Source organism: Silurus aristotelis, assembly GCF_946808225.1.
Source record: "Silurus aristotelis genome assembly, chromosome: 6".
NCBI lineage: Eukaryota > Metazoa > Chordata > Actinopteri > Siluriformes > Siluridae > Silurus > Silurus aristotelis.
The window spans coordinates 1,361,312-1,373,811 of NC_139579.1; the positions used below are offsets into that span (position 1 = coordinate 1,361,312).

The 12,500-nt window shown below is 42.2% G+C and overlaps 2 protein-coding genes across 3 annotated transcripts in view; both read right to left on the reverse strand.

Annotated features, from left to right (window-relative positions):
• Window positions 1–362, reverse strand: part of syt11a (synaptotagmin XIa) — a 21,263-nt gene extending 20,901 nt beyond the window's left edge. For both annotated transcript variants that reach the window (XM_083545242.1, XM_083545241.1), the window contains exon 1: window positions 112–362. In XM_083545242.1, coding sequence (XP_083401368.1) covers window positions 112–145 — 34 coding nt within the window. In that variant the 5' untranslated portion in view covers window positions 146–362. The remainder of the gene's footprint in view (window positions 1–111) is intronic.
• A 2,704-nt stretch (window positions 363–3,066) lies between these two features.
• smad10a (SMAD family member 10a) overlaps window positions 3,067–12,500 on the reverse strand; it is an 18,083-nt gene continuing 8,649 nt past the window's right edge. The window contains exons 4-12 of the mRNA XM_083545232.1: window positions 12,498–12,500; window positions 12,143–12,373; window positions 11,877–12,053; window positions 11,306–11,401; window positions 11,164–11,217; window positions 10,827–11,010; window positions 9,799–9,967; window positions 9,543–9,681; window positions 3,067–8,685 (exon numbers count right to left, since the gene is read on the reverse strand). The exon at window positions 12,498–12,500 is cut by the window's right edge and continues 21 nt beyond it. Of these exons, the coding sequence (XP_083401358.1) occupies window positions 8,474–8,685; window positions 9,543–9,681; window positions 9,799–9,967; window positions 10,827–11,010; window positions 11,164–11,217; window positions 11,306–11,401; window positions 11,877–12,053; window positions 12,143–12,373; window positions 12,498–12,500 (1,265 nt within the window). The 3' untranslated portion in view covers window positions 3,067–8,473. The remainder of the gene's footprint in view (window positions 8,686–9,542; window positions 9,682–9,798; window positions 9,968–10,826; window positions 11,011–11,163; window positions 11,218–11,305; window positions 11,402–11,876; window positions 12,054–12,142; window positions 12,374–12,497) is intronic.

Here is a 12,500-nt window from a genome sequence, read left to right on the forward strand (position 1 = left end):
TTATTATTATGATGATGATGATGATGATGATGATTATGATGATGATGATGAAGATGAAGTTGATGATAATACTGTTAGACAGCAGTATAAGAGGAGAATCTCGGATCTTACCGTAGGCAGGGCTCAGACTCTCAATCTCAGCCATTTTAGAAATGCTGTTTTTCAGCAAATCCCAAACAAATAAATAAATGAAAAGGAAAGAATAAAACAAAGGGAATAAAACCAGATCCCGCCGCTAAATCACGGCCATCAATATATTTATATTCTTATATCTTTCTATTATTATTTGTGTGTCGCATCCGGATGAGCCTGACTGAGCGCACTCCCGCACCGTGAGCGCTCCGTTTCCCTCGGGGACGCGCACGGAAACGCGCATCGGGAACGCGCACACGCAGCTCTCTCTCTCTCTCTCTCTCTCTCTCTCTCTTTCTCTCTCTCTCTCTCTCTCTCTCTCTCTCTCTCTCTCTCCTGGTCCAGTGATGCTGCAGCGAGTTGCCTCCTGCCCTGCCTGCTCCTGAGGACCCTGTGCGAGCTGCCCTGACTGCCTGAATACAAACACAGTGGAGACATTTCTTATGTCCTCTTTGATATAAAAGCTGCATTATAAAATCTACATCACTGCTTATACACTAAAAGTGTATGCATCTGCATAAAACTAATAAAATAACTGTATAATTAAATTGGAATCAAATCACACTGTATCATAATAGGGGTTCGTTTTAGTGGTACTAATTTTATTAATTAGAGCGTCAATTAAAACTGTCCATGTGGAAACATAGCCAAAATTCAATTTGGTGTCCTAAATGATGAACTTTAAAACAGTTTCAACATTTCAAAACAGTCACTTTGAAGCACAAGAATATTTAGTCTTCATGCTCTATGCTGAGTTTGGTTTCACTAATAATAAACATACATTTGCATAAAGCATCAATATTCATCCATGTTGATTAGAGTATGAAACATTCGAAATGTATTAATTTAAGGTACATTTAGAACAGATGTAAATAGTGTGCGATTAAGTTGAAATACAGGCAGGAATCACTGGTGAAAATATGTACCGAATAAACCTTCAAGGCAATTCCACGATTCCTGGACACCTTCAGGGTCATGGACATGTTCAGACAAGAGAATCACTGCACAACAAACATATATATTTGTGTATTATTTGTGTAGCTGTATTTTGGTGCATTCATTTTCTGTGGTAAACATTGGTGTGAAGTTGCTGTAGAAGGACACTGTGGTAAAATTTAGTGTGAGGTTGCTGTAGTTGGAAAAACTGTGGTAAAATTTGTTGTGAGGTGTATGTAGATGGACACTGTGGTAAAACTTGGGTTTAAGGTTGCTGTAGATGGACACTGTGTTAAAATTTGCTGTGAGGTTGCTGTAGATGGACACTGTGGTAAAAATTTGTTGTGAGGTGTATGTAGATAGGCACTGTGGTCAAATTTGGTTTTAAGGTTACTGTATATGGACACAGTGTAGTAAAATTTGCTGTGAGGTTGCTGTAGAAGGACACTGTGGTAAAATCTAGTGTGCGGTTGCTGTAGAAGAACACTGTGGTAAACTTTGGTGTGAGGTTGCTATAGATGGAGACTGTGGTAAAATTTGGTGTGCGGTTGCTGTAGATGGACACTGGTAATATTTGGTATCAGGTTGCTGTAGATGGACACTGTGGTATAATTTGGTGTGAGGTTGCTGTAGATGGACACTGTGGTAAACTTTGGTGTGCGGTTGCTGTAGATGGACACTGTGGTATAATTTGGTGTGGGGTTGCTGTAGATGGACACACTATAGTAAAGTTTTATGTGAGGTTGCTGTAGATGTACTGTAGACCATCTTACCTCAGAGACCTCATCACATCTCTCACTGCACCATGCTGTCTGAGATCCTCCAGCACTGCTTGACTGGTACCACCTTCTCTCAGGGTAAGAGGTAAGTGTACTTCGAGGCTCTTCTTTGTTTTGGCACCGAGGTGGTGGAATGAACTTCCCCCAGATGTCCGAACAGCAGAGTGTCTGGCAATCTTCAATCGACGGTTGAAAACTACCTGATCCTAAATTACTTAAACTAACACTTTCCAAGTTTGCATTGTTTTAAAAAAAACCCGTTGTTGTCAAAAATTGTCATCTAGCGTACCAGTGTAGATTTATTCATTGCTAGAGACTCAAAGCACTTTTGTACATCGCTCTGGACATGGGTAGATGTAGATGGGCACTGTGGTAAATTTGGTGTGAGGCTGCTGTAGATGGACACATTGTGGAACTACTCAAGCCTAATACACCATACAGTGAAAAACTTGCCACTTGACTTTGATTGACTTCTGAGATATGTATATAACCATGATGTCTCCATGTGATGGTTCCTTTCCAGGTTCCTTCCTTGTATCATCTCTGGGAGTTTTCCCCACCATCAACTCTGTCTCATTATCTCATTAGGGACAAATCAATATTTCATGAAATAAATTTTTAAATGAATGTTACTAAGCTTAACATCAACATTTCGCATTTATTTAGACCTTTTCAATGTTGTTTATTACTGTTAAACTGCTTATACAGCAGTTTGAACTGTGCACAATTGTTAAATAAAAAATTAGCTTTGATATAAAATGTTATAAAATCTACGATTTATTGCACACTGTTTCCTTATGGCTTTCTGAACAGCCTGTACACATGCACTGAGACTGATGAGCGGTTGCTAGGTGGATGCTCAGTGGCTCGCTTTAGCCAATAGAATCGCAGGATGCTCTGAGATTCTGGGGACCCTGTGATGAGGCCATGTGACCCGGATATGACGCTCAGAACATATACAGCACCTTAAAGTATATTTCTGCCATCTGCAGGACACTTTGGGAACTGCAAGGGTTGAGTGAGGGGGCAGAACAAACACATCTTAGTGAGGATTGAATTTAGATTAAATTCATTGTAGTGTTCTTTTTAGAGTTGAAAGAAAGAATCTGAAGGAAAGTGTTGAAGAAACACACACACACACACACACACACACACACACACACACACACACACACACACACACACACACACACATATATACTCACACACAAACAACATATCTGTATCAAAATGATTTTTTACTTAACTTTGGTGTACAGTCAACATACAGGATCCGAACATCCTTCAACAATAAAATCATTCTAATTACAACAATAACTGAAAGAACAATATCCATAAAATAGTCCAGTTTTCACAGCAGGTCACACAGGGATAAATACTGGGTAAGAAACACGTGGAATGCTTTCTGGATTTCTCCAGTTCACTGATTGTCATGATTTCATCATGTACTTTATAACTTCATCAAGCGTCAGAGGCAAACAGGGGGCCAAGCACTCGATCAGTTCTAGTCTTGGAGAAGCTACAACAGAACACCGAAATATATCATAATTGGGGACGGGGTGACACAAGGCGTTATAAATAAACCTACTTTCACACAATGGCAGGCGTAGTCGGCTCGCAGGAGATGCCGACCTTCGTTTGACCTTGGCCGAAAAATATATATATAACAAAGGCGTAGTTCTAAAAGATGCAGCAGCAGGTTTGTTTCCGTGCTACGTTAATGAGCAAGCTACGTGTTAGCGAAACTAATTTCTATTTCATAAGAGATGCTGAAACACACTGAACAGCTCGCGTATTCAATTTTATGTACAAGTTCAAGCTTGTGGAGCGGGGGAGGGGAAACACATCCATTTTCTCTGTGATTTGATCTAGGAGTCTAAAGACATGTGTCCAGGTAAAGCTGAATGTTTTCTATTTGAAAAATAAGGAAAAATGACATAGTACTTCATGATTGAAACTTCCCAGACGCTTGGATTTCACTGGGTGACCTGAGCCTGCGTCATGTGAAATACACTATATGGACAAAAATATCTGTGGACATCTGAGAATTAGAGTGAACGTCCCATCCTGCATTTAGTCTCTATTTGTTTTTTTTTTTATAATAAAGTCCACTCTTCTGGGAAGATGTTCCACTAGAGATTTGTGCTCATTCAGATATAAGGGTCTTCCAACCCCAAATAAAGCAGATCTTCATGGAGACATCTTTGTACACAGGTTCATTGTCCTAGAAAAACCTGGTTTGGGTTTTCTAGGTCAATCAAAGGGAAAATTTCATGCAACAACTTTGTGCTCACAGTTTGAAGAAGAACTACATATGGCTGGAATAGTACAGTGTCCCAATACTTTTGGCAATATACTGAACACAGTCCAGGGTTTCATCATGGTTGTAAAAAAAAAAAAAAAAACGTATAAAAACAAGCTATGAAATGTAAATAAAAAATCCAACGGCAAGGTCACATGACTGACAGCAAACATGTGATGATAATACTGTAATTCTAACCTTTTTTTTCTCCCTGTGAAGCTGGAATTCAAATTGTGGATCTTTCCAGAAGAATGGAGTTTATTATAACAGCGAATGGGGACTAAATGTGGTATTGGACAAAAAGAAGCACATACACATATTATGCTCAGGTGTTCACAGACTTTTGGCCAAACAGTGTGTGTATGTCTGAACACATACAATTCATACAATACTGTGATGAGTTTACAGTAGTGTAAAAGAGCTTGACCAATCGTGTTCGAGAATCTGAGATGTAGATGTTTTTCTGTAAAAAGGTAGATTTCTAGGGTGATGGAGGCCATGATCTGTAATCTAAAATGCATATTAATAAACATTCTAGTCCAGAAAAAGAGATTTGGTATGATCTAAAGATATTACAGTATACTAGATTACAGTATACCACTATATATAAATATATATCTATATATTTGAGGTGGAATCAGAAAGTTTCGAGAATCGTTTTGTAAGATGCCAACAGATGGCAGCACAGGGCTTCACGCACAGTCACAGGGAGCACTGACCTTCAAGTCAGTGTGCCAAAAGACATCATCCTGTATACTTCGGGAGTCGTGCAACTGGTGCTATTCTGACCATGTCACATGTGAGTTCTCGCTGCAAAGAACATGGTTTCACTTCGACACCCACCATACTCGCCATGCGGAGTCCTCGTCCTGAAGATGAAGATCCAGCTCAAAGGTCCCAAAGGGGACTATTTTGGAGGAAATACTGTGGAAATGTAGACAAATTAAGACTTTTCTTGTAAACAATGCTAGTCTCGAAACTTTAGATTTTATATATATATATATATATAGTAACGTACTGTGCTCATAGTCTTTTGTAAATATCCATAGGTTTTCTGCCTTCATTCACAAGAAACTTCAGCACCACACGCTGTCCATGCACTAATTAATTGTCTGCCAATTTGATTAACGGTCTCCGGACCGGCCTGCGACATGTGCGCCACCTATCAGTAATAAGACACGCCAACCACTAACTACTGTGTGTAGTACCATCACGCTAGCATCCATTTTTATACCTGATACATTAAACATCTCAGTTTGACTTGAACACATTGTAAATTGGGTTCAAGGTTTTCTTTTCACCTCTTCTATATTTATTTACTTCAGGGCCTGTTTTAAACATTTAGAGGCTTTGGGCAAGATTTATATCGGTAGCCAGGGGGTATCGCTCCATTAATAAAATGAGTGCCGTTAAAATTTATTTGTATTAACACGTTAATTTTGACAGCCCTAATATGTAAAACAGATCAAAGTTATTGTAAAAACCAACAAAGGCTCATAAAGTCACCAAAGATCTGCCCCAAAACAAATAAAGCATTAAGTCACTTCCTGTGTGTTGGATGCTTGTTTTTTTTCTTCCTTTTTTAAAAAAAAAAAAAACAAAAAGATGAAAATATTTTTTGGTTACGAACATAAATCCAGGCTCAGGGTCCATGTTCGATTTAACGATGAGGTATTCTGAGGCTTTGGTCTACACCACACGGCAGATGATTTGCTCACGAACACTGCGGCACCACGAACACCAAACACCACCCATTTAAAGCTGAACTTGACGTATGTGGGTTTTTTCCTGTTTTTTTTTTTTTTTTCTTTCGTATGAAAATAAATGAGCTCGAAGGCCGTGCTCGGGATGAGCACAGGAAGTGGAGGTGAAGTGGCTTCCACACCAAACACACACACACACACACACACACACACACACACACACACACAGAGGACCACAAAGCACGGATATATTGTGAGAGTTCTGGTTTCGAGGTCTGTTCTGTGTTTTTTTTTCCCGCTTGAAGACGGTTCCTGAACAGTTCTTCTGAGGTGTCCATTCATCAGACATTTAACAAAACCTGCAGAAGTCGTGCGTATGTGTGCATATATGTGTGTGTGTGTGTGTGTGTGTGTGTGTGTGTGTGTGTGTGTGTGTGTGTGTGTGTGTGTGTGTGTGTGTGTTTGTGTGTGTGTGTGAGTAGAATCATTCTGTATACATGAATATTCTGTATAATTATTACTATCGTTCAGCCATGTGCAAACCTGGACCTGTGCACACTCTCAGAAAAAAGACAGTACTAAACTCTACCTTTTCTTTCTTGCCATCTTTTTATACGTTTAATGCAACAGAAGAACCTGGCCATTAGCCAATCACAGGCGAGTGTGAGCTCTTGTATGTTGAAGAGGGCAGATAGGGCTTTGGTTAAGCTACATTTCAAAATACTTGTACAGTGAATGGCTGAAATGGGCGTGTCCAGACTAAAATACAGAGAGTCTTGAATGATGAAGATGGTCTCCTGACCTGGTTATCAAAAATGGAATGCTAGTCGCTCTAACCATTCAGATTACTATTGCAGCCAGTAGTAAGAATTTATACCTGCGAATTTGTAGCGATAAAACAAATTATACTATAGTTAGTGGGTCAGAATTGGGCTAAACCAATTAGGAAAAATAAAGGGGGGGGGCAACATAAAATCTATTGCAATGCCAATATGTCAATATTAAGTGGTTATATTTTGCTTTCATGTTTCAGATCTATGAACATCTCGAAATGGAGTAATGTTGTGGGAACTGGGGAATTTCTGTCCATCTTTCTTCTGTCCTTTTGTCGTAAATTCATGACGATAAGCTACCTTTTAATTATTTCCCATTCTGCTACATTTTTATTTTTTATTTTTTCACTGATTTGGTTCGGTCTGACGAGAACCCAAGCCTTAAACCTGAAGGACCACCGTTTTCACCTGAAGGTGAGCAGGAAATGTAGAGTTTAGCACGTTCTGAATTCTGAGCGCGTACAGGGCAGTAAAGCTATACTATTTCCCTGAACTCAACCCTGTGAAAGCTAGGCATGTGCCGATATCCAATCCTCCTATAACGCTGAAACCGTCTGATCTGTTATTGCAGTTTATGACGTTTTTACAATCCTTTGTTAAAACGGAACGACTCAGGCAGGTTTTATCTCACAGGGTGCTCATGATGCAGCAGAGCACGACAGCCTTCTCCTGAGTTCACACACAGGGATCCTTTTTTACCGACGATCAAACATACAACCGTAAATATCGTATATAAAACTGATTATCAGGACATGCCTAGAGGAAAGTTGCATTATGAGAAGAGAAAGAGGCAGTGCTAAATTAACTACATACATCTATTCATAAAAAAAAAAAAAAAAAAAAAAGTACATTCCGTCGCTATGGAAACAGCTCCATAGATTGCATTCGGATGAATCCGATGAAGGATAAACGGTAAGCCGGCGTTACAGTACTGTCCTTAACGCACCCTTAGCGGCTTGCCCTCATTCCCCCACTTCTGTACCCCATCCCACCATCCCCAACCTCTATCCTAACAGCTGTTTTTTCTCTACATCGAGTCAATAAGACATGTTCCTCGTATGTTCCTCGCTTCATGAAGGCTCCCAGATGGTCCTTATTAACATAGAAAATTTCAGGGTTCGCCAAGGAAAAATAAAACACTGGTTTCTGATTTGAACCTGATTGTGAGGACATCAGGAGAAGGAACAATGAGATGTGTAAACATGTGGATCAGATTGTAGCCGAGTGTGAAATCGTCACCTCGTTCAACTAACAAATGTCTTAATGTCATCACATAAAATCAACACATCTGAGGTGAATAAATGTTACCGGGTCATGTTTTCTGCCCAGTTTTGTGGGATTTCTGACACGACGTTGATGCGTTTGAGGTTAAATTCCATTTGTACTTTATGCTAAATGTGAAAAAGCATAATTTTAGCTGTACAAAGTCTTTTTTCTACTAATTCACCAGCATTTCTGAGGTAAATGTTTGCATTCCAGATTAGATTGTCATGTTTTTATTGTCCTTTCATGTTTACATTAAGCTCTATTAAGACTTTAGTGGCACTAATTAGCCAGATTATTAGCTTTAGAGTCTAGATTAAATTTTCCCATTGCCTGGCAACATCATTTAAACGATACTAAACAAAGTAAAGTAACCCTAACCCTAGATTTTATGGACAGTACTGAAACGCAGACCTGAACCGTGCCTGCTCAGTGTGTGTGTGTGTGTGTGTGTGTGTGTGTGTGTGTGTGTGTGTGTGTGTGTGTGTGTGTGTGAGTGTGTGTTGTAGTTATCTCTCCCTGCTTTCAGTTAGAAGGTCCAGGGTCGGCCAGAGGCATGGTGTGTAGCACCTCATCCAGCAGTTGCAGGGCGCGGTGGAGATGCACCTCCACCCAGCAGGGAGTGTGTGTGATGCTGTGGCGAGGGTAATCGGGTCCCCAGCCCTTCACGAAGCTCAGACGCAGGATACACAACCTGCGCAGGTCGTCCACACCGATCCCCGCCGCCGCCGACAGACCTGCAAATTGGAGCACGGTTCAGTGTTGCACTCAGATAAGTATCAATAAAAGGCCAAAAACTCAACTGGAATGTCACTTTGATGCTCTGTGAGACGGGGAGAAACTGAGAGTGTTTCTCTTTATTTTGACTGGAACGTTTCAAGTATTTTTTATCTAAAACACGGTTTCATTACATTTAATTTGGTTTTAACGGCACGTAAAAGAAACAATTTTGGAGAGGTGGTAGCTTAATGGTTAATGCAGAAGGTCATGAGCTCAAATCCCAGTCACAGCAATCTGCCACTCCTGGGCCCTTGTAGGAGGTCCTTAAACCCATAACTGCTCAGTGGTATGAATAAGATAAACGTAAGTTGCACTGGGTGAAGGCATCTGCCAAAATGCCGTAAATGTGATTTCAATATAATCCGTTTGGAAATCATTCATATAACCTTTTTTTTGCGACTAAAACAGTTGGCTCCAACCCCATTAAACAGCTTTAGGATGAATGTGAACGCTGTCTGCACCCTGGACCTCCTCACCTTCTCACCTACATCAGTATCTGACTTTACTAACACCCTTGTAGCTGAACGAATCTCCACAAAATCTCCACAAAATCTAGTTGAACATCTTCCCAGAATGTTGAAGCTTATTATAAGAGCAAATGTGGAATGGGATGTTCAAAAAGAACCGTTTTCTTGTTACCTAGCAACATCATTTAAAAGGTTTAAATACAAAACATGTGATCGATTATTATCATTCTCATGGTAGCCAGGACAGTACTGAAGCACAGACTTGGTGTCTGTGTGTGTGTGTGTGTTTGTGTGTGTGTGTGTGTGTGTGTGTGTGTGTGTGTGTGTGTGTGTTTGTGTATACACACTGATTGCTGGAGCGATGCCCCCGACGCTCCCCGGACCCGGAATGTTCCCTGCCACAGCGGCTGCCTGTGCCGCTGCTGCTGCCTGAGCCGTGGCTGCCTGCTGCTGCATCTGCCGATGGCATTGACGCAGATCGAACACCTACACACACAAACATCACACCATCAGCCAGCCTCAAAACATCTGCTCTGATCCTACACACCATGAGAAACCAGAAGATTCTCAGCCATCGATCCGATTGTACTGCTGTAATAATACCTTAATGTAGGCTCCTGGATAGATTTTGTGGACTGCGTCTCCTGGTGCTCGCCCCGCCTCTCTATCCAGGTAGTAGCTCTGAACGAAGACGGCGTGATCGCTCAGACATCGCATCCACACGTCGCCCTCGCCTCGACACTCCAGCTGCACGCCTTTACCTATGTGTAACCTGTACAGGGACAAATATACGGGTGTAAACCACTACACCTGATACATCAGTCAGTCTCAGTGAAGGGGACGTGGCCTCTGTATCTATCAGTCTCAATAAAGGACGTGTGATCTCTGTATCAGTCTCAATAAAGGAGGTGTGGCCTCTGTATCAGTCTCAATAAAGGAGGTGTGGCCTCTGTATCAGTCTCAATAAAGGAGATGTGGCCTCTGTATCAGTCTCAGTGAAGGAGGTGTGGCCTCTGTATCAGTCTCAGTGAAGGAGGTGTGGCCTCTGTATCAGTCTCAGTGAAGGAGTTGTGGCCTCTGTATCAGTCTCAGTGAAGGAGGTGTGGCCTCTGTATCAGTCTCAGTGAAGGAGTTGTGGCCTCTGTATCAGTCTCAGTGAAGGAGTTGTGGCCTCTGTATCAGTCTCAGTGAAGGAGGTGTGGCCTCTGTATTAGTCTCAGTAAAGGAGGTGTGGCCTCTGTATCAGTCTCAATAAAGGACGTGTGATCTCTGTATCAGTCTCAATAAAGGAGGTGTGGCCTCTGTATCAGTCTCAATAAAGGAGGTGTGGCCTCTGTATCAGTCTCAATAAAGGAGATGTGGCCTCTGTATCAGTCTCAGTGAAGGAGGTGTGGCATCTGTATCAGTCTCAGTGAAGGAGGTGTGGCCTCTGTATCAGTCTCAGTAAAGGAGTTGTGGCCTCTGTATCAGTCTCAGTGAAGGAGGTGTGGCCTCTGTATCAGTCTCAGTGAAGGAGTTGTGGCCTCTGTATCAGTCTCAGTGAAGGAGTTGTGGCCTCTGTATCAGTCTCAGTGAAGGAGGTGTGGCCTCTGTATTAGTCTCAGTAAAGGAGGTGTGGCCTCTGTACAAACCTGGCCCTTTCACTGGCCTCAGTACGGTGAACGTTGCTGAGCTGCCCGAGGCAGAAACGATCTCCTCCAGAGGGATCCACGTAGCCGTCCACCGTCACCACAGGACAGCTAGACAACACCTTAAACATTTCACCAACCTGAACATCCATCTCAAAATACGAGATGGAGCACCAGAACTCTGGCCCTGGGAAAGCAGATGTATCATTTTGAGAGAGAGAGAGAGAGAAAGAGAGAGAGAGAGAGAGAGAGAGAGAGAGTAAAGGAAGATACTTAGGTTCTGTATTGTGGATTATATACAGTATATATATTTAGATATATTTGTTCAAATAAAAAGTACCTGGATGGTTGGAGACTGGAGGAGGGAATGATGACGAATTGTGATGTTGAGACCCTGAACATCAACACATCAACACATCAACAGTATCATAAAGTGTGTAAAGCTCTAAATGCTCTAAACCGTACCCTTTTTCATTACTTACAGTACTGTGGGTGGTGGAGAGGAGGTTGGTGGGATCTGCTGCTTGGTTGGCGTCCAATAGGAGTGTATGAGGCCGTGCTGCTCCCCGTCCAAGTAGCTGAAACATAATAAACCAGTTGTGGACACGACAGGACGGTTTTCCCCCAAGCAACCACAAATAAGCTTCACCGGAGACCCTCTAAGCAACAAATGAAGACTCTTTAACCAGAAATCAGACCATGGAAATGATTGTAAATAGGGTTTATGGAGCACCAACCAGGTCATGTGCGTTATGGTGCAGGGTGTGAAGCTGCAGCCAAATTTCCAGACAAAAACGATCCAATATCCACACTGATCCTGGTTTAATACTTAATAAACCATCATGGTTGGCATTTGGTTTCACTGACTTGTTTTGGAACTTTGTCTACACCAGATCTGAGGCACATTTGGGGCAGACGTTACAAGCCGAAGCCCAGAAATAACAAAACGATTTGTTTTTGGTGCAGACTCATAAAATGGAGCAGTTCCCATGAGGAAAAAAAAAATCCTGTGCTTCGTTTGGCTCTAATTCGGTGAGGATAAGGAAGACTTACTATGGAAGGAGCCCTGCGTCTGTGTGTGTTTGGAGCCGTTGTAGCCGTTCTGAGTAGGTTGGGCCTGAGGGGTCGTGGAGGGCGGAGGAGTCGGGGTCATGACCTGAGCCTGAGGGGATGCGATCTGCAGGAGACCCTCACCGTGACCAGCCTGCATGGACATCATCGGGCCAGATGCTAGAGACAGAAAGAGAAAGAAAGAGATAATTAGAGAAAACCGTATTGTACGATCCACTGATGATTCTTTAGTATCTTTTTTTTGTTACCGTTTGGTGAGAGGGGCATGTTAGGGTAGAGGTTGGCAGGGGGAGGGCATCGCGCTGCTTCGGGTGGCATCTGTAAAGGTGGCAGTGGTGGGGGGTAATGCTCCGGTGCAGGGAGTTTGCCATGGTGGCTCATCGCCCCTTGGTGGTCTGGCTGTGTAGGTAAACCAGGAGGAACCTCCATCTGAACGCAGTCGTGGGTGTATTCCTCTTTAATCAGTCGGCCCGGGGGAGCTGCGACGCAGAGCGGCCATGGCGTTGAGGAAAACAGAAATATTTTACTATATTATATATATTTATAATTGTAGAACACAATACTGCACCCTATGAGGCATATAGTACGTTACATAAACACGACCTG